Source organism: Phalacrocorax carbo, chromosome 5, assembly GCF_963921805.1.
Source record: "Phalacrocorax carbo chromosome 5, bPhaCar2.1, whole genome shotgun sequence".
Lineage (NCBI taxonomy): Eukaryota > Metazoa > Chordata > Aves > Suliformes > Phalacrocoracidae > Phalacrocorax > Phalacrocorax carbo.
Window position 1 is genome coordinate 24,674,837 of NC_087517.1, and position 27,106 is coordinate 24,701,942.

Consider the following 27,106-nt stretch of genomic DNA (forward strand, 5'->3'; position numbering starts at 1 on the left):
TACTATTTAATCTACAGGACAAAGCTGCCAGATCCACCAATGCAATAAACCAGCCATAGGAAAACGTAGGCTGGAAATTAGCAGAACATTTTCAACCCATGGCAGCAATGAGGTTCTGTGAACAGCCTCCCAATACTAAGTGCAAAACTATCAGCTACTGCTAAAAAAAAAACTTAATTAATTTATGAAAGTCATTATACTGTGTAGCTACCAACAATAACTGGTTTTGTAGTGAATGCTGAGAAGGGATGACAGTAATTTAGGGATTACCATATAGTTAAAAGGAAGCACTATACTTTGTGAATTCAGAAGCACATAAAGGCTATGCAGAAATGCAAAGGGGGGACAAAGGGTCTCAATCTCATACAAATTAAGTTCCTACATGTTTTTTAAAAAACAATGCTTCCACTGGGGAAAAGGCACAAAGAACTCAATCACCACATGTTCGACTTGGCTGGAGCTAGCCAGCTGACCAGCAGCAGTAGGCTGGCAGACTGATCATTCAAAAAGTCTCCCTGAGCCACAGAATAAGATGCTACCTGCTGTTCAGTGCACCATATCACTGCTTTTTAAAGAATGAGTATAAAGTGGAAATCACTGTTGTAAGGTAAAAAGGCTCAAACCCTTGGTAGACTAGACTTCAGGTGTTCTGCTCTTCTGAAATACAACATAGTAAAAGTCAAAAGTAGCCCATAACACTGTGTGTAGGTACCAGTACCACTCATGAGGAGAACATGGGCAAGGCAGAAGAGGTGGCTGCAGTACTTGTATCACAGCTTGGCAGAAATAATTTCAAAATTTGGGCAAGATACACATTTTTAAGATAGCACTAATGAGAACACTGGACTTCATTATCCTGATTGGTCAAATGAAGAAAATTAAGAACATGATTATTTTAAAATATGTGAAAATTTTAATGGAAGTTTCCTTACTTGGCAACACACGCAGAAATCTAAAAAGAGACAGAAGTAAAATCCAGTTCTCCATCCCCAACTCTCCACGCATGCAAAATGCCTTCAACATAAACCCATCCCTTCTCCTCCAGTTCCACATGGGTATCAAGTTTTGCTCCAGAGGAAGAGAATCCCATTAAGAGAAGTCTCCTATCCTACTCAACCTTACTGCATCTGCACAAGCAAGCTTGTCCTTTGCATGGACCAAGACAAGGTTGGCTTGTAAAGGAAAGAGAGCCGTTTGGCACACCCCACGAGCAGACAACCCTCTGGGGCACAACATGGATTCTGAAATGCACGGCAACCTGCATTGTGACTTTTTCTGACTTTGAATTATTTCCCATTACAACATTAAGACACTTAGCATAGCTATATGTAATTTCCAATTTCTGAAAAAGCAACCAATAAACATGTTAAATTCTAAACTGAATCTACTCATTACATACCCATCACACAAACCTACCTTTGAGCTAATGAAGCTACAAAAGAAAAAGTATTCACCCCTCAATGGACTAGAAGCTGGGAAGAGGTAAGGCATTGTACTATAAGATGTCACAGATACTTGCTAAGAGCAGAGAAACAAAAAGAAACTACCTCTGATTTTCATGCCATGCTCTGTAAGGATTAAAATTTAGTGAGTACAGTCTCTTCTGACCCTTCTTCCTAAAATACAGTCACCTTCCTATCCCATCCAACAGCTCTTCGCATTCTGTTGCTCACTCTGATTTCTTTTCCCAGTGTCATTCTCCAGTCTTCAAAGCTTTCCATCCTGGTACAACAGCTCTTTAGCAAGATGCTTCCAAATGCCACCCCCAAAACTTACACCTCTTCATTCAATTTGCACCTCCCTCCTACCCTGCCTTTCAGTCACTCCCACACTCCTAACTTCCTTTTATCTCATTTGCAGGGTTAACACTTCTGGTCCTGGCCAGGGTCCCACCTCTTGGTTTCCTTCGTTCCTCAACACACATGAGACACATTTTGATCAGAGGCACTTCAAATTCCTGTTAGGTCTGCTCAATTCTTAAATTTAGTAGCAGCTATTTCAAAGAAAAATTCCTTAGCCACTGTGTATCTCGCAGTATTTAGCACTACATTAAATATTTACCAGCACACTTTCTTAATTTTTGTTTAAAAAAAGAAATAATACAAATACTGAAGTTTTAAAATTTGTGTCCTGCACAAATCCACAATGCATTTTAAAGGTTTTTCCCACTAGAAATAGGACAAAGTAATTATGTAGTAGGCTGAAATGAACTAGGATCAGGAACAAAATACAAATTTAAAAACCAAAAAAACCCCCAATCCACTGTATAGTTACTTAAGTACCAGAGACACAAAAACAACTCAGTGAAGGTATATTTTATCGGATACATACAGTAATATTTGTTTTAAAGAAATATTCAATACAGTAGAGTCTAGAAAAGCACAGAACATACAGTTGTACTTCTAGTGCATCCACTTATCAGACTAAATCTTCTCTTTACACAGGCAAGAGACAAAAAATGGGAACCTGAGCAGACAAATACGGTACAGCTAATGGACATTGCATCTTCCCTAGAAAGAGAAATTTCTCTCAGAAAAAGCAGCAGTTGATAGTTTCTCTAGCGCATTCATATAGTTATTGTACACTGTAATTCAGTGAATACTTGTGGAGCACCTGACAAGAAATGCCAACATTGCAGGAGACTTGATATGACTCAATATTCTAGTCGTAGCTGCGTATGTCCTCATTTTGCCATTTGCCACACAGAAGCCACAACTATACATTACACATCAGTCAGAAAAAGGATACTACATTTTTAAATGTTTTAATTAAAATAATGTGAAGGATGGAGCTTAGCAGTGGTGAGATGCCTGAACCAGAAATATTTCCCTAGCTCTACAGCAGTTATAAAATATTATGTAATAATCCTTTATAGAGAAAGCACTTACTGAATTTGTGCAAAACTTATATGTTGCAATTTTCAGGAAAGCACCACACTACAAACGCACTTCACTCATTCAGTAGCAACCCAGATTCAGTACTACAGAAGCTGAAGGTACTGCTCAGCGCAATGATTCATAGTTTCCCTAATAGAAAGATTCAGCAGTTTTCAGTTGAGACCTTTATTCCCTCTCTGAATAAATGATGCCTGAAATTTTTATTCTTGTTCTAATGGAATTTCAATGGCCTTCACTGCAAATCTACTGGAAATTTTCGCATATTAAGTGGAAAAAATTAAATGATGTTAACCACATTTTAATGTGATTAAGGCTGACAGGGTCATTATTTCTGCTAATCACTCAGTTTAAAAAGCTCAAACAAAACTTTGTAACAGCCAACGTTTTTTCTATTTTCCTGTATGTCTACTGTAGTTGAGAATTAAAGCCACTACAGAGTAGGAAACACAGTATGTATGTATCATAAAAAGGATATAGCAACTGTTTTCTGCAATTTGTACATGGATTTCATTATAATTAATCTCATTATTTTAAAAATAAGGGAGGGAAGAATCAATCTTACAATAGATATGCACCTTTACTTCTCTTGTCTTCCTCAATCGAAAGACAAAATAGAACAAGAGAATGAATATATCTTTTCCTCTAGCTCCTACTTACTAGTGAAAAAGAGAAAGTATTTCTGCATGTCTTTACTGTGAACCAAAAGGTATGTGTAATCACTAAAAATAATGTCTTAGAAAGTGTCTGTTGGGCTCTGCAGTACAGAGTTCTGCTTGTTACCATTTAGGTCAGCATAAGCTGGAAAATGGGCATAAAAAAGTGAAACAGAGGCAAGTGACAATGATGAAAAGCAAACAGTATATAGTTTTCAGTGTCTTGTAGTTTCCTCTTATGAAGGATCAATGATAGAACAGAAAATTAAGGGGACTTCTGCTACAGCCACTGGCTCAGCTTGAGAACCACAGCCTTACAAGCCAACCCTGCCCCCTCTTGCTCAAAGGTCCACCACCGGCAGCAGCACTGACTCCTGATGAAGAAACTCCCCAAGATCAGTAATGGAACACAGAAGCCTTGAGGGTGATCGAAGAGGGTGAAAGGACTTAAAAAACAGCCATAAGTCTGTCTCGTTAGTACTACTAGAGGAGGGGAGATTTTGTTTGTGGGATTTAATTCTTGTTTCCTTCTGGGTGGAAGGGGGCTGTTCAGTGTTTTTGTTTGGCTTGGGTTTCTGGCTTTTTGCAGGATTGGCATTGTCTGTAAAGACCACCACTGTAACGCTTATTGCCTGCTTAATAATTATTACTACCCTCTGTGGATCATCATTTTTTGAGGACCAGTACCTCTCATGCTATGTCATATCTCTCCTCAAAAACACAAAACCTACAGATTATTTTAAAAAAACAAACGGGGGGGGGGGGGGGGGGAGATGGCATTTATGGCATTTCAGCATCCAAATTCATTTTTCTACATAAGCAACTGTGCTAACACTTCAGTTACTTTAGAAGAGAATGAAAGTGCAGAGTGATTCACATAGATCATTCCCATCTGGTTTAATAGATACATTTCAACCTTACTGAATCATTAAAAGTAAAAACTGTATTACAGCAGCTTCTTCAATTATGAAAACCATTTAAAAACACCATTTAAAAACAGTAAACAAGATCATTACCTTCTTAACCTTGAGGTACGTGAAATTTATCTGAAAAAAATTTTATTTCCCTCCCATTCCTTGGCAAAGTATCAATCACACACACAGGTATTTTTAGATCTACTTCATGATTACAACAAAAAATGCTGAGAAAAAGACGGTAATTAGTCATATCCAAGTCTTCTCATATCAAACTTTGCCTTCATATCCAAATGTATTGCTAACTCTATTTCAACAGCCAGCAGCTTTTTTTCCTAAAGAACACTTGTTTCCCACCTGAATATTTTCCATAACAAGAAAAAAAAAAGTCCAATTACATTAGATCATTTGCTATCGAGGAACAAACTAGGTTAACTTCAATATCATATTACAGCTATAGTTTGTGATGTTCTCAAAAAGAAACATTATTGGTATTGTTGGACTTTCTAGTTTTAGTGTGAAGCCACGTACTAGTGCATCAACTAACAACCTCACTGAATTCTTGTGCTCATCTAAGAAGGGACCCTGCTGAATGTCCTAATGCATCTTATTGTGAATCTTCAGCAAATAAAACTTCATGTATGAGCTCATGATGTGCTTTGCTGCTGGAAAGTCACAGGCTCTGTGGGAAGCTTTTTATCCTCCCAGCAGTCAGTTCTCTGAGAACATCAGTGCAGCTACTGTAGTTACCTGTAGATTACTTGTATTTTCTCACATCTGTGTCCAGCAATCTAAACCATGATGATAAAGGGTCATTAGGTTTTGAGTGAGGAAGGGGATGGACTAGACAATTTGCTCTGATAAGCTCCTTGTTGTGAGCGCCGGTTTAGAATGTGAAATGCGGGGTTTTGCACATTCTCAACTCAAAGACCAGTGCTCTCAGACCACCAATTAAAAATCATACTCAGCCCATCTTAAACTACATGAACACATCTTACCTGCTATTTTTACAATTAATAATATTGCAATAAAATAATTCTGCCATGGTAAGAAGGACATCAACTGTCTATTAGCCACAAAAGAATTCTGGTACAATTACTAAGATAACTGCTGTTTGGAGCACAGCAAAGCAATTTTCCACAGTGGGACTTACAGTTCAATTTACCAGTTGGGTAAATATTTTGTGCTCTGTAGTGGTCTACAGAGTTAACAGTTACCTGTAACATTTGAGCAGTGTTACACTTGAAGAAAACTTTCTTCAACCCAAACAGGTGTTTCAGCTTTACCTGTTCCCACGAACACACATTTTTTTCCAGGCCTGTTCTAAGAACTATTTAAGGCTTTTCAATTAACATTCAATGCAAATTTATGAAAGAGCCAATGGCTCTGTTTTCCCATTCCAAGCTACTCACAATGAGGTCTTGTAAATTATAGGCTGCTTGGAAGAGGGATGAAAATAAGTACAATGTCACCTATGAAAGTATGCTAGCCCTCAAGTAACTTGATGAGGTGGTAACAGGCTATTTTTTCCTTACAGGGTACTCTTAATTCAGTAAAATAAAATAAAAAAATAATCACAGGAGTGAGCCAATACTGTCACAAATGGAGAGACACATACCCACAGATGAAAGAAGGCTGCACTTTCATATGCAGCAAAACCAGATTACAACATGAATACAGTATACAGGGAGAATGCTCCACTGACATAGTCAGTGATAGAGCTGTAAGAATCCTTTAAAATACTTATAATGAAGTTTTATGTCAGACTCCAGAGAATGCCATGGTATTGTGTTAGGCAATAGACAAATACATGGAAAGACAACGGAGCCATTCAATATTTCTTGGTCAACATACAAGTCGTCACAAGAAATTCAGAGGCTTAAGAGTATGAAGAATGTAACTGCACTTCCCTCTTCTCAAAATTCAAGATTAAAATAATTACCATGCAAACACTAACTCATCAGCTTAGATAGTTCAAAAGCGTTTTTCTCCATTGCCCTTGCAGAGATGATGATATCCTGCTATGTTGCTTTTGAGTCCTAATTTCAAGTCAGTGAAGAAAAACAGAAGACTGATATTTTACCAAAAATTAGGTCTATTTCTAAAGTAGAATAATAGTAACAATGAGTGCTCATAATGGATTTTCTACCAAGATTCAAAGACAGCATTTGAAGAGCTTTTTAATTTTATCAGTTACTTTTATTTTATACATATACATCTCCTGGTTCTGACTTTTGCAAGGACTAGCTACATACACCACATTTGCTTTTTAAAATTATTATTACATGGACTTTAATGAAAATGCAACATTTTGAGAACTAACATTAGCAGTCTGCATCATCAGAGAAAATGAATCCTTAATAATTATTCATACACCAACTAACTGTAAACCCAAATCATTTCAGGAGACCTGAATGTGTCAAGAACTTTGACAATTATGAGTGGAGCCAGGAAACTGTAGCACTGCAGAATTTCTTATGAATTTTTCTAGTTACTTTTTATAAATGCTGTCCTAGATGACAGCTTAATGTGTACCACATGCAATATTTATTCTTCTTCAGTGTCAGACTGTCTAGCCATCCAAGGGAATACAAAGAATGTCACTTATTAGGATAAAAGCACAAGGAAGGTAATCAAGGACATATGTAACATCAGCCAATCATGCCCTATTTCAACATCCTACTCCATTCATAACAGTTCGACAATTATTTGCTTACTGATAACTTGCTTTCAGGCTGTTTGTGTTCCCCATAATGGTGGTTTGCATTTATTTTGCTCTTTAGAATTGGACACTTGCTGTGCCATGCACGTTTGTCAAAACTTTGTATCTTCTGTCAGAAATAGCTTTAGCATATCAAATCATTTCTGTTTGTCAGAAATCACTAATAGAACAACCTAGTTACCTTCTATGTCAATAGGGTACTAACATAACTAGAAATCAGAAACAAAAAGCTGTCACACAACCACACACTACTGCAAGACAGGCAGCTAAAGCCATGTTTCTGCTTAACATACTTTGAGCATATAGCTGGATCTTTATGGAAAAACCCAATATAGAAATTAGACTTTGACCGGAACAGAAACATATTTCAGAAATATACTAAGTACAAAGACGTTAGAATTGTTTTTTAAGCTTGAATAACTAAATTCCTTACTAGTCCTTCACATAACTTTACCATATGTTTATATATTTATTTAACCAAATGCCTATATGGAATACTTGTGGACATCTTATCTGCTAATTCCAACCTATCTGATGGAACGAGTTATCAAAAAGCATTAATTCACAAAGACAAGTACAGACAGGCAGATAGAGGGAGCCAAAGACAAACATTTATCCTCCATAAAATAAAATATAATAATAATAACAACAATAACAACAATAATAATAACAACAATAATAATACTAATAATATCCTATGGGAAACTGAACACGCATGCACACACACTTCATTAATCTGAGTATGCTGGGACATATTTTATTAAATAAAAACAGGTATGGATTTAATGAGCCTCTGAAATAAAACATAAGCTGGAAGAACCATCACATGTTTTAGATTGACAACACTGTGCAGGTTTTCAACATATTAGGTGTAAGACTTTTTTTTTTTTTTTTTAAATAAAAGCCATTTGTTTGGATTTAAATACATTTTCACTTCAGAAGTGTAACACTGTGCCAGTGCATAAGAACAAGAGTGAGACTTGATACACAGTGAATCTGATCGATGCACTTTCATTGTTCAACTCAATGAAGTACAAAACCAGCACATGCACTTACTCTTTCAAATATTTATCTTCTAAACATCCCTGCAGGCTTTAGAAACTATTGCCAGAGCACAGTAAATCCCAAACATTATTTTATTCAACTTCTCTACAAATTTACAATAATTAAGGTCAAAAGCATTGGTAATAAAGGATAATAAAATACCCATAATAAATGCCTCATTTGACAGTTCTTCCATGAGACATATATAACCTACGAACTTTCTTTTCCAATTTAAACATAAAGAAGCATCTATTCCTGGTTTCAAAACAAGGATACATAGTTGTATTTGTTGTAAAACTAGTAACTGTCAACATTTGACCACTAGTCATTAGTAGAAATTCAAGTTGTGAAATAAAATACACTGCCAAAAGTTTAGAAGGTAAGTAATATTTCTCGGGAAAACAAGCAGTTAAATGAAAACATATTTCCAAATACTTAATACATAAAATTGAGCTGTAAATAACCTTAAAATTAAAACTACGGGGGGGGGGGGGGGGAGAACCACAAATAAAATGCTTCATATTTTCAGAATAATCAATGAAAAATGTGTCTGTTGATTGTGAAATAAATAATTTACTTCAGAGCGAAAGTAAACTTGAAAAATGGGTGCGAAAGCCACAGCAGCCTATATTTCCAATTGTATAAATGAATTTTCCTCTCAACTATTTTCTACTTACAATAAATACTTTTTTTGACTGGCTGATGTTCCCATTTAGTCCTTATTTGTAGGAAACAGAACAATAATCCATAAAATATTCCCCCAGAGAATGGAAATGCTGCAGAGCATTCATTAAGAACAATTTCAACATGAGTATTGTTCTCAGATCCCATAAATATCTCAAATATCAACTGCAGCAAGATAAAGAATGGTAAGTGAAATAAAATTAACTTGATCTATGAGAACTTAGAGATTAATAGAACTCTTCATGCTATCATATGCTACAATGTTTCAAGATATGACATGATCTTGACAGGCAAGTTCAATAAGCAGAATTTTACAGGTACATACACATACTTGTTTGCAAATTAGATACACTGAGTAAAAGACTATGAAAGGAAAGTAAGTTACTAATTTGGACATTGTTTAAGAGATACTATTATAGTGACTGCAATGCCCAATCCAAATTTCCCCATACAGATGTTTTTGCAAAAGCAATACAAGTAATTCTCTTGTTATTTCAGAATAGAAAATAATATTATCAGAGGGTTTTCTGCTTTAAAAATTAATAAAATGAAAGCTCATCTGCCAATTATTACAACTGTTGATGCTTATTCATTCTGAAAGATACAGGGTTCAATAAATTAATAACTAACTTAATATACAATAACTTAAGAATAAACAACTACTATCAAGAATAATAATCTCTTGCACAATTCTCTATTAGCTTATTTGTAAAGCAAAAAAGGGCAAAACCCCCATTTTTAAAAAGTAAAATAAAATAAAACCAAACACAAACACAAAGCAAATCCTACTTTCTCGGATAAGACCTGCTCATTAATGGGACAAATTCAAGTTATGCTTTGAGCTCATAAACCAAACCATAGCATATGTAGATCAGTGTCTACCCCTCTCTCCCTGTCAAAATTTTCCTGAGGTTCAAATATGCAGAAAAAGGTAACTTGATTCAGCTACAACATACTAGCAGATAGCATTTTAACTGCAATGACAGAGGTGTAACTGGACCTTTGTAACTTGCATCACAGAAGAGATGTAAAATTTTTTCTAAGTCAACAATAAACAGAAAAATGCAGCAGAACAGAGCTCATCCTCTCCGAGTAGATTTAGACACTCATTTCCAATCAAGGAATAATCTTTATCCCTGGGAAATTGAGTTGAGTAGACTATTTCACCTTACTTCCTTCTCTTTCTCTCATCAATACTAGTACATCCAAAAATCACTGTAGTGAAGGTGGCTGTGCTTGTACTATCCATGACACAAAAGAATAAGGAAAAGTGTTCTACTGCTTCATTCGTAATGATGTTTCTCATCTGGAATTTGAAATGTGAAAGGGGTTTTGACACAAACATCTACAGGCTTACACGCACAAACTGCTCTACTCTAAAACAGTATGAGTGAAACCGATACTGAACTACACGCGGCACTTCAGGGTATGGTTTAGGAAGCATAGTAGCGTTGGGTAAACGGTTGGACTTGATGATCCTAGAGGTCTTTTCCAACCTTATTGATTCTATGATTCTGTTTACCATTGGAAGCAGGATTTGAAATCTGCATCTGAGGTAATGATATTGTAGAGAGATGACAGCACCAGTGTGGTGTCAGCACCTAGTCTCCCCCAAAATCCCTAAGGACCTGTCAATGGGGTTGCATTGATGATGCTCAGGACTAAGAACCCTGGACTGGAACATACTGTACGCTACAGAATCTGGCCCTCAATATAAATTATGGATTCTTAAGTTGCTTCCATTAAGACAGACAAGTGAGAAAAACACTGGTTTTCCTTCACTTTTTCCATTTCAGTGTTCAAGACTTCACTGACTCTGAGTATTGTGAAAAAGCGATGCCTGTTTTCCAAAACAGACGCTAGCCTGGATCTAAAAACACAAGCCATAAAAAGCAACATGAGACACTCCGAAGCTAAAAATCTCATTTTAGAGTATGAAAAAAGTTATCAAGCTACTGAAAATTCCCAAACTGATTCAGTTGCCAGTAAAACTAATATAGGTTGCTTGACTCTAATCTACAATAAGAGGGAAGCATTCTGAAGAAGAATTGATTCAAAGAACTGGAAGTCTGCATTCAGGCAAGCAAGCAGCACATTGCTTAGCCAGCTAAGTCTGTGACCACAGTGTTCAGTGAAGGACTACAACTACATACAACACACACTTAAATCTCTCCCAGCACATCTGGAAAGCCTTTGAAAAAGAGGACTGACAGAACACACAGTTCCTTTGCAGACATCATTCAGGAGATAAATCACTGATAAAATTCCAGAAAAAAAATATGTAATTACTAGACAATATCAATATTTTTATTGAGTTACTTGATTTTAAAGTAGAGAACGTTTCCCAAAAACATTTTGTCTATGATTTCATCAGCACCGACACTTTTACGGAAACAGTAAGGAAAACTGAGGCATAAAGCACAAGATTCCTAAACAGTGGAAAGTAAGCAGCAGAAAATGGAAGCAAGCCCTTTACATACCATACCGGAAAGAAAGAAAGAAAGCAGTTATTTATTAGTCTCTGCTTTCTCCATATCCACTACACAGTAACAAAATCTATACTCTGCATCTCACATTTGTTTCTGAGCAGTTTCTTCACTTTTAAACAGACTTAAGTTTGAAAAGGATGTTGTATTTCATGATGCATCCAGAGCCAGGAACATGTTGCACTGCAATGATTTTGCAACGTTTACATACCATTTTTCTGGGCAAAAATTTCACTGATCATGTTATCTATACACTGAATGAAGCACAATTTTGTAATTAATTGATTTGAAATCTACTGCCTAATACTATCTGAAGTAGCATGTGCTTATGAAGGTGACAAAAATTTTTATTTAAAAGTCCCAATTCCAACAAAGGTCAGGAAGAAACAAAGTTTCTAAAATGTTCAGACAGTACATACAAATAAAGATGCCCCTTCTTACTTGCAGAGGTTTGGCTAACTTTATAAGTAGTTACGCTTTTCCTTGTTGAAAGCTAGCATCTATTGCTTTATATTTTGCCTATGAAAATATAAGTGTTTAAATAAAATATCACACAAATTACTTGATTCTCCGAACTGCCACGGCAGATTAAAAGGAAGTATTGTTAGCAGGTAGCAATTCATAAGACTGCACAAGCTGACTATAAAACTGGTGCAGCATCCGAACTCAAAGCTGCGGTTGCTCCACATTACAACTGCACCCACAGAGTCGTGTATAAACAGCTCAGAAATTATAGTTATGGCAGCCAAAAAAAAAACCCAAACCACTGAGAAGAGCACCTGGAGGGAGAAAAAGAAAAGGAACAGAAGATGGGAAGCAAAGTTGAATTGTTCAGAAGGAGGTTTGGTATGACATGCAGCTCGTAAGACAGTGATCATACACACAGCAATGAAGCTGAAAAGTTACTTAGAGCCGCTTTCACTCAGCACAGCCTTACTAATATGAAGTGTTAACACATAGTTCTTTTGCATTACTCTGATAATATAATCAGCTTGATGCACACGGATGCTCTCAAAGAAAACGAGAGGCTTGCCTGGGTAAGGCTGCATTGGGCTGGTGTGGTGGTGCACTGGGCTGTCACGTATCACTCACAACATTGCAAAAAGTGTTATTCATTAGCCTGGTCATCCTGCTCTCTTACAGTCTGCAGCCTTTGACAAGTTGTAAGAATAGCCTGAAGCTACCTTTATCTGCCCAGGACAGGCCTTCCCAAAAACCAGGAGGTTCCCCTCCACCACCACCACCCCCTTTTCACCAGTTTCAAGACTCAATATATCGTAAGTAAATTACTGAGGCTTTATTTCCTGACTTCACAACCTACACTTTAGCTATTTATAAGGGCCATGTTGTAAGCAGGTGGACTGAAATTTTTGAAAACAGCTTCACCATACAGCATTGCCCACTTTTAAAACATCCCAGAAACATCATATTTTAAAATTTTACCGCTGTAATGCTTAGGAGCCAAGATTTTATGTTTGGCACAGAGCAAACTCTGTATCAGAGATAAACCAATACCCTTGTATGAAAGTCCATCCAAATCAGAAATCCATGCCCTCAGTAGCAAAACTGCTCAAATTTAACACTGAAAAATCTCAACAATTTAATGTCTTTCTATAATCCACAGCACGTGAATGCAAGCGGAGCACTGGAGTAAAGCTAGAGTTTTCCTGGAAGGTGTTTTTTGTGTCTGGGGCAAGGTTGCACACCAGAGCTGAGAGCAGGGTCCCATCTTCCCCACGCTTAGAGACATGTCCCCAACACCTGCTGTTACCCAAACGATATGCATGCACATTCAAACGGACGGGGGACTCCAGAGGGGGAGGCAAAGGAAAGCAAAGCAAAGCAGGAAGTCTGGTGAAAGCAATCATGCAGACCAAAGGACTGGACTGGAACTGAGCCAGCAAGAATGGGATGAAATCAGAGAAGAGGGAGAGACAATCTGGCAAAGACGCACAGAGAATATGTCAGCTAGGAAAAGGGTGGGGAAAAAAGTTTGGGACAAACAAAGATTGAAAATGTCACTGGAACTGGTAAGAAAGAAGACTACAAAAAGTCAACTGGCAATGTCAGGCAGAGGTGCTGGAAAGAAAAGAGACTGCCATTAGGTTGATGGATGATAAATTAATTTGTACTCACAAATTTAATTGGTATAAGACATAATAAATAAAGAATAACTGTTTATTAAGTAAACAGCGTGCACTATCCCCTACTATGGTAGATAGGTGCTCTATAGAAAACATGCCATCCTCTAGTGAAAAAAACCCTGATCTGTAAGGTACTCTCTCTCAATCAGACACTAAAGGTGCAGCAAAGGAAGCCTAAATTCTGCACCTTATTAGCTTTGAGTATCTGACGTCACAACTTGTGTTGCAAAACTCCATTTGTATACAGATAATATAAATAATCTTTTAATATTTAAAAAAAACATTTCAGTTGTAAGGCAGGGACAAGAAGTGCAACATATTTTTTAAATTTTTATTTTCCAAATGTGTCAGCATAGAAGACAACCTTAAAATCATTAAGCAGCTATGTCAAGAAAACATCTCAACACCACGATGGCATTACAACTTATCATTTAAAGTATTCTACATCAAATGCATTCTCAAATATATTTATAAGACTAAAATTTATCTGCCTAAACATCCATGGCTATGACGTATAGTATATTTAAATACAGACTTAATGTAATCAGAAAATAATGTAACTCAGAAGCTGAAGGTAGTGAAAACCGCATTCTGCCCTCACTCGGGTATCTTGCTACATGACCAATATGTTGATATTTGCAAATAACTGTTTGCTCTAAGTGATATAATTCCGTTTCTCTCTGCACAGCAGTATCCCTCAATGTTAGAAAAGGAATTACTATTAGGTGTTTGGTCCAAATGGGATTTTTTTGTTTGCAAATTTTGCTAAAAACAAAGTTCATCTATTTCAGACTGCATTTGAAAAGGGCTGAAACTTGGACGGTAAAAGGAGATTGTGTTTCTGTGGGACTAACATGGAGATGTTTCACACTTCTATTGAGTCACCATATTTCTAGCTGTAAAAGAGATGGACCTGGCCTGCAGCTGTTCTTTCCCTTATTTCCTGTGAATTTACTTACTAAGATTCTTAAATATACATATCCTTACACTGCTTGTAAAATCATGGTTTGCAGCAAGGTATGTCATGTTAATATTAACATTTCCATTAATCTTCGTTTCCCTTGGTTTTTAAAATCTCTTTTTGAAAGGTCTCAAACCAAAATGCAGGTAAAATGCTAAGGAATAACTTTAACTCTAATTTTTCTTTTTTACATAGAGATCAAATATTTATTGCTAACCAGTTTAAGAAGAGTGTACAAAAATAGTATCTCCACGACTTCTCTAAAATCAGACATTTAAGGGTGGAAGGGGAGGTTTGGGAGCATAGGGGGTTTTTGTTGTCGAGTTTCTTTTAAGTTTTCTTTTCCTTTCTTGTTTTTAACAGGCGTACTGAAGCCATGAAAACCTTCTGGATAGCATTTCTCCTCCTGTCACCATCCTCTTGCTCTACCAGCACACGACATTGCCTTTCTCTTTTGCTAAGACAGTGAACGCACAACTATTATATCTATTCTACCACTGGGCATGTACCCACAGAAATATAACCAAGAACACCAAGTCTCCATTTAGAACCAGATCACAACTTTCTTTCCTAAACAGTTTAAAAGTGAAAGACTGTGTGAAGCAGGTTCATTCATACTCAAGCCTACTGAGTCTTCCTTGTACTTTACCCTTGATATTTCTTCATGTCAGATTGCCCCCCACTCCCCCTTTTTTTTTAATATTTGGAACATCTGAAGCAATATGGAAAAGATGAATAGAAAAGGATTATTCACTCTCATACTACAAGATCTAAAGGAGCATCAAATGAAATTATGATGTGGCAGATCCAAAACAAGCATAAGGAAGTACTTCTCCATATAGCACATAGTTAAACTGTGGAAGTCCCTGCTCCAGGATATTGGGATGCCAAAAGTATACTTGGGGTCAAAAGGTCAATGGCTAAATTCATAGACTAAAAAATCAGTCAAAAATTAATAACCACAAGTATATCATATCTGGCTTAGTCAGTTCTACAATAGCAGATTGCAAGAAGCTGGATGCATACACTCTGCTTGCTTAATCTGTTCCTGGACATCTGCTAGTGGCCTGTCAGAAACATGATACCAGAAAAGACAGACCTTTAATCTGACCTAATTATGCCTCTTCTAGCTTAAGTACATTAAAAATGCTATAAAAATTAACAGGGAAAAGGTTATTTATTATGACATATATGCCACCTTTCTAAATACACAGGACTAAGGTACTCCAAGAGAAGTACCCTATCCCATCAACACCCAACTTATTTTTGTTAACAGAATGTCTACCACAACATTTTGATAAACAAACCCTTGAAAATAATGTTAACGCACATTTGGATACTCAACAAGTCTGAATTATATTTGAGAAAACGATGTTCAAAAATCTGTATCAAGTCTCAGATGACTTAGTTACAATGCTATAGATATTTAAAAATCTTTAGCAGCATAACCAGCTCTTTAAATTACAGTCCATGCACAGGATGAACACATTTCCTTTTTTAGAGCTGAGAAGTTGAGTCAAAAGATCAGTCCATGCAGCTTTGACACATAAAAGTATTCCCAGTGCTCACTGCAAAGAATAAGTCCAAAATACTGAACTGAACAGTATGCTAAACATGATCCACTGCATCCACTCATTAATTAGCTCAAAATATTTCATAATTTGAATCCATATTATGATCCGCTAAAAGCATCCTCTTTAGCAAGACTAAAATGTAAACCTTTAATTAGGTGAAGGGCTGATAAATCTCATGTCCTGGATTTATATGACATCCTGTGACTCGGAAAGCAGTTTTTAACTGAAAATTAACAGGCTTATTTAGAATACTTTCATGGTAAAACTCAAATATATGTATACCATGTTCAGGTACTAGATCCATATACAAACCATTAGGAATAATTAAAACAAAGGCTTAAGTATTCGTTTAAAGCACAGCAATATATAGTAAGAACAGTTGCAGTGGATTCCCCCATACAACATCATGATTACTGTCATCTGATCATAACACAAGTGAGACTAACACAGCTGCCATGTCAGCTTCTCTTCAGGGGCTAGGTCTTAATCATAAATCAACTGAATGACTAATTCAACATTGTTAAAACCAGCAAGTAACTGCTTGGAGCCATTCCAGTTTTTACATCTTTCAAAAGGTCAATACACCTACTCAAACACACAATAGTCCTATCTTTCACAGTGTTTTCTTCTTTTCCTGGATTGAAAAATAACATGTTAGCACTTAAATGTAAGTGTGTTTTAACTAACAATTAAAATGTTCGTTAATTCTGAAAGAGTGACCCAGGAAAACAAAGACAATTTTAGTTTTCCTCTCTACCCACAGTCAAGCAGCCTCTCCTCTCCTTTGCTGTTTTGAACACTTTTATAGTTGTAAAAGTCTTACAAAAACATTTTACTGCTGAGCGTTTCCTGCATTAACCTTACTTTTATTAAAGTAACATTATGAATTAAGCTCAGAAATAAACTTTTTCAAGTTGAATGGCTAGCCTAAATGCAGCTTGCATTTCAAATATGAACCTCTACCCCCAAAAATAATACCAAAAATCACAAATTAAGTGGCATCTTACAGTAGAATATATGCTAATTATTTACATCTGCCTGCACCACACAAATGACAAAAGCCTACCGTTAGCATCCTTCATAGAAAACATTTATTCTGCTCTTAAATATAAAAGCTGTGTTGCATAAACAGAGGATTTAAAGCTGTGGCAGAGTGGCTGAATGAAAGAAAATGGCAATCTTTCTGGTTCTAGTAGATGCCTTTCCCTATCACACAATGTTTCCCACTCATAAATACATGACAAATACTTCCTCAATCATTTTTTACGAGCAGGGATGCACAGGGGGTAGTCAATGGCTAGCTTGAGGGAAAATAGGAACAGCAGGAGGCAGAAACTGTACTGAAAATGGCTATGTGGTAAATTCTCTTCTGGAACATCACTCAGCTAGCCAGGCTTTGATCTTTCAGCTACAATTACACTCACATCCATGAGATCTGGGTATACTTTTAAAAAACTAAATCATTAATTGCTACAGAAACTGTTAAACCATTTCATTATATGACTCCTCAACTCAAACATCTGATTTTTTACAAATTAAAAATTGCAATTTATACAAAGATTTGCTTTCAATTGGGTTTAACTATGTCATCATCACAACTAGTCTCACAAAAAACATGGGGTGACTGGCGACAGCTAAATCACAGACTGGCGTCTCCTAAGTAGTCTGTCTACCATTAGGGTCTGGGGAATGGTATTTACTGTACAATTAGAGCCAGTGAGCTCTACCTGTAATCATCCAAATACAGGTGCGAGGATCCTTTTTTGGACAGGAAAAACAACTCATGCATTTTCACATAAACTTCCACGTCTGTACTGTTACAGTGAACCTCAGGAAGCCTCAGCATTTGTACTTCAAAAAAATATCACCTGACAATAACAGAGCAAATACTACTATCCTGATTTTAAAGACTTCCTTGGATAGAACCACTTTTGATGTTTAAACATTCAAAGAAGAAACAAATTAATTTAAAATTATAAAATTTGACCAAATATGGAAAGCTTCCATTATTACATTGGCTATCAAGTTTATTCCAAAGTCTGTGTTTTGGGCTGAGTGGGTTTGCTGTTAAATAGGTTAAATTTTGTTCTTTAATACTAACACAAAATGTCTTGGATATCAAAAGGACAGTTTTAGTTGCAGTAATTTCACAGAATTTATTCTAATGATTTATTGGAGTTAACCATCTGACATTAATTATTGTTTTGGCTTCCAGTCTATGAATGTTTATTTTTCAGTTTAAAGCCTTCTCACTCTTTGATATCATATGGAAATGAGAATTTTTAATGGAAAATTGAAACCATGTGCATCTAAGTACTTAATGAAGTACAGGGAGAAACAGAGGGTGTACTTTAGGAGAATTCAGATATTCCGCTTTAGATACTTTTGATTTGTTTGGATGAGTTACACACATATATCTGTTCACAAACATATGTTTATACATCTTCAAACTATCTCACAAGTACAGTGTTTAAAGATCTGAATACTAAGAAAAGGTTTGTTGTTTGGTTAGGTTTTTTAAAAATAAATATACTGCTATAGATTTTGCTACATCGTATACTACTTAACCCATTCCCTCCTCCACAAACCAAGTATTTATCCCATCTAGAGCTTCCAATGACATGCTAAATGCTGTACTTCTCAACAGCGGATTCCCACCATATGTCTACCATGTAGGACTGGATCCTCATCCAGTTCACTGAACATCTGATAGACTGATTCCAAAACCATCATGTACTTAAGTCATAATATTGATGTCAGGAATACTTGACTAAAACCTGTGCTGTTCATGGCATTAAAGCACATCAAAACAGGCCTGTAAACCGTAAGCAAAGTGCAAGCAGTGGCAAGGAAGCCAGGCATCTAACTGCAAACAGAAGAGTACTGTTAAAATGTGCGATTTTGCCACAGTTTGAAAGATTTCTGTGCAACTCATATAGCTTTAGTCTTCTGGCATTCTATTAATTCCTTTTGAATGAAAAAGATGTTCAGACAATCAGCATTATATAACATGATAAAACCATATGTTTATTTTAATCAGTACTTCTAAACCAAGCCTATTTTCTTCACAGTTAATGGCTTCATGTAAAAACGTAAGGAAGGAAAGCATGTTCTTTCCTATTCTGCACTTTGATTCAGGGTTTCACCACGTGCATTGTACTCAAGCAGCATGTCAATGGGAGCATAACAAGTAACAAAAGTAAAACATAAGTTTTTATTCCTATTTTAATTACTATCCTTGGTGATCTTAATATGCAAGGAATTACTCACCACCATTGAAAAAATGTGAAATAGAAACATAAATTCAGATATTTAACCTGAACATACTCACCACTTGTTTTTCTTTCTAATGTAGTCTTTTTCAGAGAGGTTAACCAAGTAGATCATTGGTTTTGAAGTAAAAAACAAATGCTTGTTCAAAACATCAATCTAGAAGTAAAAATATAGGAGGAGAATTTTAAAACCAAGTTATACCAACTTGAGTTAATTTTATGACCGTTTTCCTCATGGCATGTCTGAGAAGGCAACAGAATTAAAGTCTAATATATAGATCACTGAGAAACACAGAATCGGCTGATAAATTTAACATTCAGTACACTATGAATATGAAATCTAAAAAAAGAACTTTAAAAAAAGACAGTAACAGGTAGGAAAATTAGAAGTCAATTTATGGGATAATATTTATAGCCTACCTCTTTGTCATTCCAATCATGATAGAAGCGGACAGCTTTCTTTTCATCTATTACCCATGTCTTGATTTTGCACATTACATCCTACACAAGATCAAGAAAAAAACAAAGTAAAAAACTCAGCTGGATATCAGACCATTCTCTTCCATAAACAAGGCATGTATATATTAAGATTCAAAACATACACACAAATTAAAAATCAGATGATACCTTCTAAAAACAAATTGTTACTCTCCCAGAAAAATAGAAATTGCTGCTGTTAAAAGTCACTAAAGAGCAGTATCAATTATGAAAGCAACACAAATCCCACAATTAGGAAGTTAAATACACAATACTCAAGTATCTTCTCTTGCCACCACGAAAATTAGCAGAGCTCATAAAATATATGTAAAAATCAGTACATTATAGATTGCTTTTCAAACTCAGTAAGAAGCGACATTTCAGCATCCAGCAGGAGAGACCATGTACAATACAAACATGCCATTAAGGAAAGCGAATGGGTGGGGAAAAAACACAGCAAATATCTTTTTTTTTTAAATTGTGAGCAAAAGAAATTGAGCCTATTATTGATGATCCACCCTTCAAGAAATTAATTCAAATGGCCAAAGCCCTTTTTATTCTGCATTAATTTTTCGCCAACACCTTCTCCCTCCCCCCCAAAATGAAACCTGCCAAAGCCTCCATTACACAATGGCAAGAGCCTTGCACTGGTGACCTCCAACCAGCTGCATTCACTTTCAGAACATCTCTCTCGGCAGGAAATCTAAAGGCCTTTTAGTTAGCAAGCTAGTGTGCATTCAGAAGGAGTAACTGCAGGAAGAGCCCAATGTGCTTTGTTTCTCTGGCCTTTCTTCACAGAAAGATTAATCATCTGTGAAATGGAAACGGCAAACAGCAAGTGACACAAACTGAACCCTTCAAGCCTTTCCTCATCAGTTTTGTGGTTGTGAATCTGAAAGCTGCGTGTGGCATGGTTCTCCTTACAGGCAGGTGTTAATAAAAGGCTCTTGGGTCTGAAAGGTCAAACTCGGCTCTTCTAGGAGTAGTACATTTTAGAGTTGCCTATTTTTTGTTGTAGATAATTTATGATCATGCTTTAAATAATGCATTTTTAAGGTTATAATTGACACAACTGAGAATTAAGATCTTTAAAATACAAGGAAACATTCCCTAAACCGTTGAGCACACACATTTTTTGCGTTTAATGCTATGTGGTTGAAGCACATTTATAAACAACCACAAATAACATCAGTATTTACTACAGTCTTTTCTAGTCTTGCCATTGCTTTAGTGAAAAAACAAAGAAAAAGCTCTTCTAAATCTTCAGATCCTGATTTGAAACCCTCCAGGAACAGGACTCCCCACAGATTTTAACAAGGAAGGGGCAAGCTAAAACTTTTAATGAAATCTGACATGTTCTGCCTAAGAATAATCACTTTTACTCTCCTATAACTGAATTTCACTCATAAATGTTTAAAAGTGGCTAATATAACACCATTTCCTACAAGGAGAAGATCAAAGTGCTATATTACAAATGCATTATGATTAAAAAAGCACTGTGCAGCTTTGCTATTAACTGTTCTTTAAACCCTAAAAGGCTTCCCATAGATCTCACTTGGCACTGCATATACAACCTTTGACAAGTAATGTAGACCATTTTTATTCATTGCCTAAAATTGTAGGCAATTATGTGCGTCACACTGGCCACCTGCAAATTCTGAATGCCTGCTCCAGTTGTCAGAGCAAAAAACTAATGTCGGAGGGGATTAATCTAGGGGGAGAGAGTCCTCTTTAATGGCTCCAGCAGGTGAAATGGCCCAGCTGGTTACTATGATGAGTGGCCAGAACAGCTTATGTAGAGACATGCAACAAGATTACACAGGAAGAGGAAAACAGTGGTACCATCTTATCTTTAACTCTATGCGCTTTTAGTTTATACTGATTAATTAAAAAAAAAAAAAGATAAGGGAAGCAATTCTACCAATAGGTTCTTTTCATTTAAGATCTTTATCCTCAGCTTTTTGTTTAAATAGATACATAAAAATCAACACAACCTCCAAGATTCTTGTTCAGCAGTGAAGGAATTCCGATTACACACCAGTTTGGGCTTTAAATTAATTCTGTGGGCACCTACCACATGGCTTGCAGCATTACAGTTCCCCCTCAATAGCAAGGCATTACTGCATATAAATTCGAGTCAATAAAAAATTTACAGAAAAAAACATCATAGCACAAGATGTCAAAGCCAATCTTTTAGGCTTAGGCAACAATGAAACGTTTTTTAATCACTCTGTAAGGGTAGGTACATAACACGGGACCTCCAGAAAATTTCATACATCAACACGGCAAATAAAGTTTACTCTTTCTAAATCCTGTCTAAGCACATAGTTGCCAATTAGAACTTCTCTTCCATGTTCACCTGCTACCTACAGTGACACATCTAAACCCATTTTGGCACAGACCTAATTTTTCATAGTTCTTATTTAGGTACCTGACTTGGTGCTTTTTGCAACCGTTCTAAAGAAGTAATTACATGGCTAACTTCTGCCGGGAAGGCTGACCAACAACTCAATACACTGGGGAGAACTGACAGCTGTATACTTGCAATTCTATTTTGGTTTTACAGAAAAGGTGATAAAGTATTGGAAAACTTATTTTAGATAAAAGGATGGAAACTTATAAGCAAATATGGCATTTATGTCTGAAGCTGGTGAGGCAGTAAGACACAAAGAAAAAAACTGAAATAGTTATTCAGTCAAGTCAAATTTTCTCTGATGGACTATCTGGACAGTCGCACCACACAGAATATAAGGCAGACAGTCCAGAAATTAAAAAAAGCGACAGATAACTCAGAGTCCCCTGCATCAACGTCAGTGTCCCATTTAAATGAGATTTAATATGATCCCTTAACAAGAAATTGTTAAATATTAATGGCAATATGAAGAAAGGCAACTATTTCCACATATTTGTTTTTCACTCAGCTGACCCAATACATTAAACAAACACACAAAAAGCAAAAAGCACGTTTTCAGGTTATATCTCATGTGGCACCATTTTTAGTTTTATTAATTGCTTCTGTTTAGGCCTGGTGAAAGAGTATGAGCTGACCTTTTTATCTTCACTATCACTGTAACAGTCATTTAAACACATTTAATCACTGCTCTAGTTAACTCTGAGATGCTTAATAACAGAATACAGAGCAATGATCCACTTTGTTTCATTAGATCAGGCCTCCCCAGTTGCACGCTTCGAGGTCAATCTATCACCAGCAGAATGATCCACTTCTCCTTGTTTGATGAGAGGGGTATTCTTGTTCTGTTTTTCTGCTAGCAACATTATAGCAAGCACCATTTAAAAAGCCACCAAAACCCCCTCCAAAATCCAATTTACTTGCAGTTGTCAAGGCATGTGAAACACAGCAAACTTCATGAATAACAAATTCCACTGTTTTAAACATCAGTTAATTTCTGACTATATCCTTGGCAATATATTTACCACATGTGAATACTTGATATCTTTAGCTATATGCAATATAGTGATTTTAATTTATGTCCTGCTCTCTTTTTTCCAAAGGCAGCAAGTAGTTACCCCACAAATGCTAAGCAAGACTTTAACAATAAGCCCCAACAGTATAAAATACTATAAAGAAATTAATTTAAATTGCATTTAGGAGATTTATCAAGACATGCTCATGAGACACTACTGTGTAGAAAAATGTGCATACATTAATAAACTCTCTGGATGGATGATAGTAGTAATGTGTGCCAATGCCAAATTCTTCGTACAGCATGAGGGACTAAACTGAAGCTTGGAAAACTCACTTGCCTACTTGGCATCAGAGAATTGTGAGTTTTTTGTTGTAAATTAGCAGGGCATGTAATTAACTTCCGCAAATTTAATAAAGAAGTAAGCAGTTGTGAGGATTATCACTTCACACTTCAAAGTGCAAGTGAATTCTCTGTGATCCTGCAGGCAGTGCAAAAGTCTCTGCTACTACAGAGAGTAACTGTGGGTACAGTAGGCTTTCTTCCCCCCACCAAGGGAGATATTTCTGGGAAGTACAGTGTTTCCCAGCACCTTATTTATTCCTTTCAAAACTTCCAAGATGTAAAAACTCACCAGCTCCCTGTAAACACTTCAAAAGCAGTTAAATACTTTTCATTAAAATGTTTCAAGCGTCCAAAACTCTATTACTTTTGCTGCTCTGCTCCTCAGAAAAGGTGTAAGGAGGACCTAAAATGTCATCTGTAGCTCTTAGTTAACTCCTCTCATTTAATAGAGAAGTCCAACAGCATAGTATATCAGTAATGAAGGTAGTAGTGTATAATTAATATATTCAGACTTCCCTAAGGAATTTGGCTCAGTGACATAAGGTATTTAATTCCAAAAAACCTGCATACACTAAATGGAGTCAACACCACCTAACCAGTAGGTCTCAGAATGTAACAGCAAATAGAAAATCCAATGAGTGTGTTTCTGATGGCACTCCAAACAAATTATTTGCATTTCGCTACTTATCATCTTTCATCAACAGCCTAGAAAAGACCACGTTAATGACACAGATTCTGAAAATAGTAAATTACTAACAACGTGAATCATGTATGTAGCAACCAGAACTGCTAGACGGATTTAGTGAAAGCAAACAATATTTTTCAATACAATAAATTCAAGTTCATACACTTGCTGGGTGGGGGACAAGGGAGGGTGGATACAGTATTTACCAGGTAGAGGACTTCCCCCTTGCAAGAGTGACAAGACTTGAGGGTTGCATGGAAATGAACTGTACTGTAACTAAAAGACTAATACAACCTTTGAGTATATAAATAGGCTAATGTCCAATGTGAAAAATTCTGCACTTATCTCTGCTGAGATACTGAAAAACTGGAGAAAAAATAAGACACTTTGAAAAAGTGTTTATATATGTGCACTTGAATCTTATGCTTTTATTCTTATTGCATTTTAAATATATATAATTAACAAAAACCTCAAACAGTACAAAGGTTTTTCACACTAGCATATGGAAATCAAATGGCTGAAAGTTGAATCATGACAAATACAGACTAAAGCTGTGTCTTATTTCTTAACAGTAAAGAGAATTAATCACTGGCACAGCTTATGCAAGTTACAGTAATTTATCTCTAGCTAAAAAAAAAATATTTAAATAAAGGTTAATTTTTTCCCCTGAGAGTTACCTTCTATTTTAACCACAACTGTGAGAATTGAACTGGGGTGGGAGATCAAACTAGATAATAATTAGCATTCCCTCTGGGCTTCAAAATAGTTATGATGGTGTTTCAGATACAGACAGAGAGGTAGAGAGTACTCATAACTAGTTAAACTGTGCTGCACCAAAACCAATTTATTGTGTGCACACCAATTTCCTTGTTAACGCAAGGTGTACTGTGTGCACCATGCCCCCAGTCCTCCCATTCACGGCTTTCCTTCGAAATCTTTTTCAGTTCTATTTAGCACAGCCTCAGCTCTCTGCTTTTCCTGGAGGTTTTCTGGTGATTTTAAAAGGTGCGGCTGAAGTGACAAAGTTAGAATTTATTGTTAAAACAATGTTTAGAAACAGTGGTATTTTTAAAGATAATGAAGAAAAAAATTGCCATTTAAAAAAAAAGGCTAGATCATGTTTTTCAATTGTGTTAAGTGCTTAAATAAGCTGTAGCAGCTGGGCGCAAGAAAGAGAACAAGTCAGGTACTGCATCAAGTGGAGTGACAATGAGCTCCTCTGTGGTACAAAACAATGTCTAATCTCTTACAATTCCCTTGCTCACTGACTTTAATAAAAGTACAATGGGAGAAGTAATGGATTTAGGACAAGTGTATTATCCTTTCTTCTATTCAATACCTTCTAACAGCATTGCTACAAGCTGTACATGATATAAGATTTACTCAGAGCTAGATGCCAATAATGTTTATGAACCACAGCAAGTACTTTCACACAAAACGTCCTACAAGCATTCCAGGCAATGTAATTCATGTCAATAATCCCCAAATTCTCCTGTGTGGGTCATCCTTGTGGGTTCTAAGGCACTAAACATAAAAAGATATAGTCACTTCTAGCTTCTCAAAGAAAAAAGCAGGCAAGAATACAGCAAGCAGCCTGTCTACAAGTAATTATTTCTAGCAGTTCAGAAATTCAGAACAGGGAAATTGCACTGAGTAGTAAAATGAAACATCTTCCATACAGTTCCACTAAACTTTTCTTACTGCATTAGCCCACAAACACTTATTTCCAAATAAACCCAAGTGTGAATACGTTTGTTCCAGGTGTGAATTAAGCCAACTGAAAAAGGTGTCTTTTTCAGAATACAACTATTCATATAGAGTTATTTTGGCATATGTATATACTATTTTGAAATTTTACCATGGCTTGGATCTAGACATACCCCCACAGACTATTTACAAAAGTAATTACTTTAAGCCACTGTTCAAATCTACACAGGAAAGATCAGCCTTGACAGAAAGTACTTAAGCATTTACTTCTCTTTGTCTATTGATAATACCAAAAGAAATCCACATTTGTATTTATATATTATGAACTTTTAAGTCAGGCTTTACTACCAGTTAATTCACAAACATCTGCCATGAATATTTTCCTGTTACATTCAAAATGTTCTCCAGAATGAACTTTAATTTCCTCTAAATACCACATTAAGCACAGTAAATGGTCCACTAAAGATTTTAGGCATAATTGTATGCATTAAGAATAAAAATATTTTCTTGATCCCCTATGATTTAACATTTAAGTTATTAATTGTAACAGCCATTGGCAGGAACTATGTCAACGGTGTACGTGTACGCTGCTCCTTTCCTTCCATCTCCAGTGGAACAAACTGTCCTCTCAAACTCTCCTCACAAAAGGACACCAAAGAAATTGGGGTGGGGGGGGTGGGGGTGGGGGGTGTGTGTGTGTATGGTATGACACAAAAACCAAGTCATCACTGTATTTATCTTCAACTTGAAATGAAAGAAAGCTGAAAATCCCAACTGAAATCATTAGTTAAAGGAAATAAGAGTTCATCCATCCGTGAGAACTCTGGTGAGCGCTTGCAGCACGAGGTCAGCGAATTCTGCGTGGCACCATCTCATTCATCAGAATATTGCAGGAAGGAAACATTTTCACCCTGTTTTCATCTAGGCTATACTGGTAATGAGAAAAAAATGCATCTACCAGCTCTCTGCTGTTTGTGAAGTATGTCCCACACCATATCAATAAATTTAATTGAACAAAAAAAACCCATCTTTCAAACAGTTAACGAATTACCAGGACAGGACCAAGATATTAAATGGAAGGGAGGAGGAAATAAGAGATTAAAGCTAATCAAAACA

General features: G+C 36.2%; 1 protein-coding gene across 3 annotated transcripts in view; it reads right to left on the bottom strand.

The window, feature by feature from the left end:
- The window catches only part of OLA1 (Obg like ATPase 1), a 107,480-nt gene that overhangs the window by 21,357 nt on the left and 59,017 nt on the right, over positions 1–27,106 (bottom strand). For all 3 annotated transcript variants that reach the window (XM_064451626.1, XM_064451627.1, XM_064451628.1), the window contains exons 6-7: positions 19,772–19,852; positions 19,411–19,508 (exon numbers count right to left, since the gene is read on the bottom strand). In XM_064451626.1, the coding sequence (XP_064307696.1) occupies positions 19,411–19,508; positions 19,772–19,852 (179 nt within the window). The remainder of the gene's footprint in view (positions 1–19,410; positions 19,509–19,771; positions 19,853–27,106) is intronic.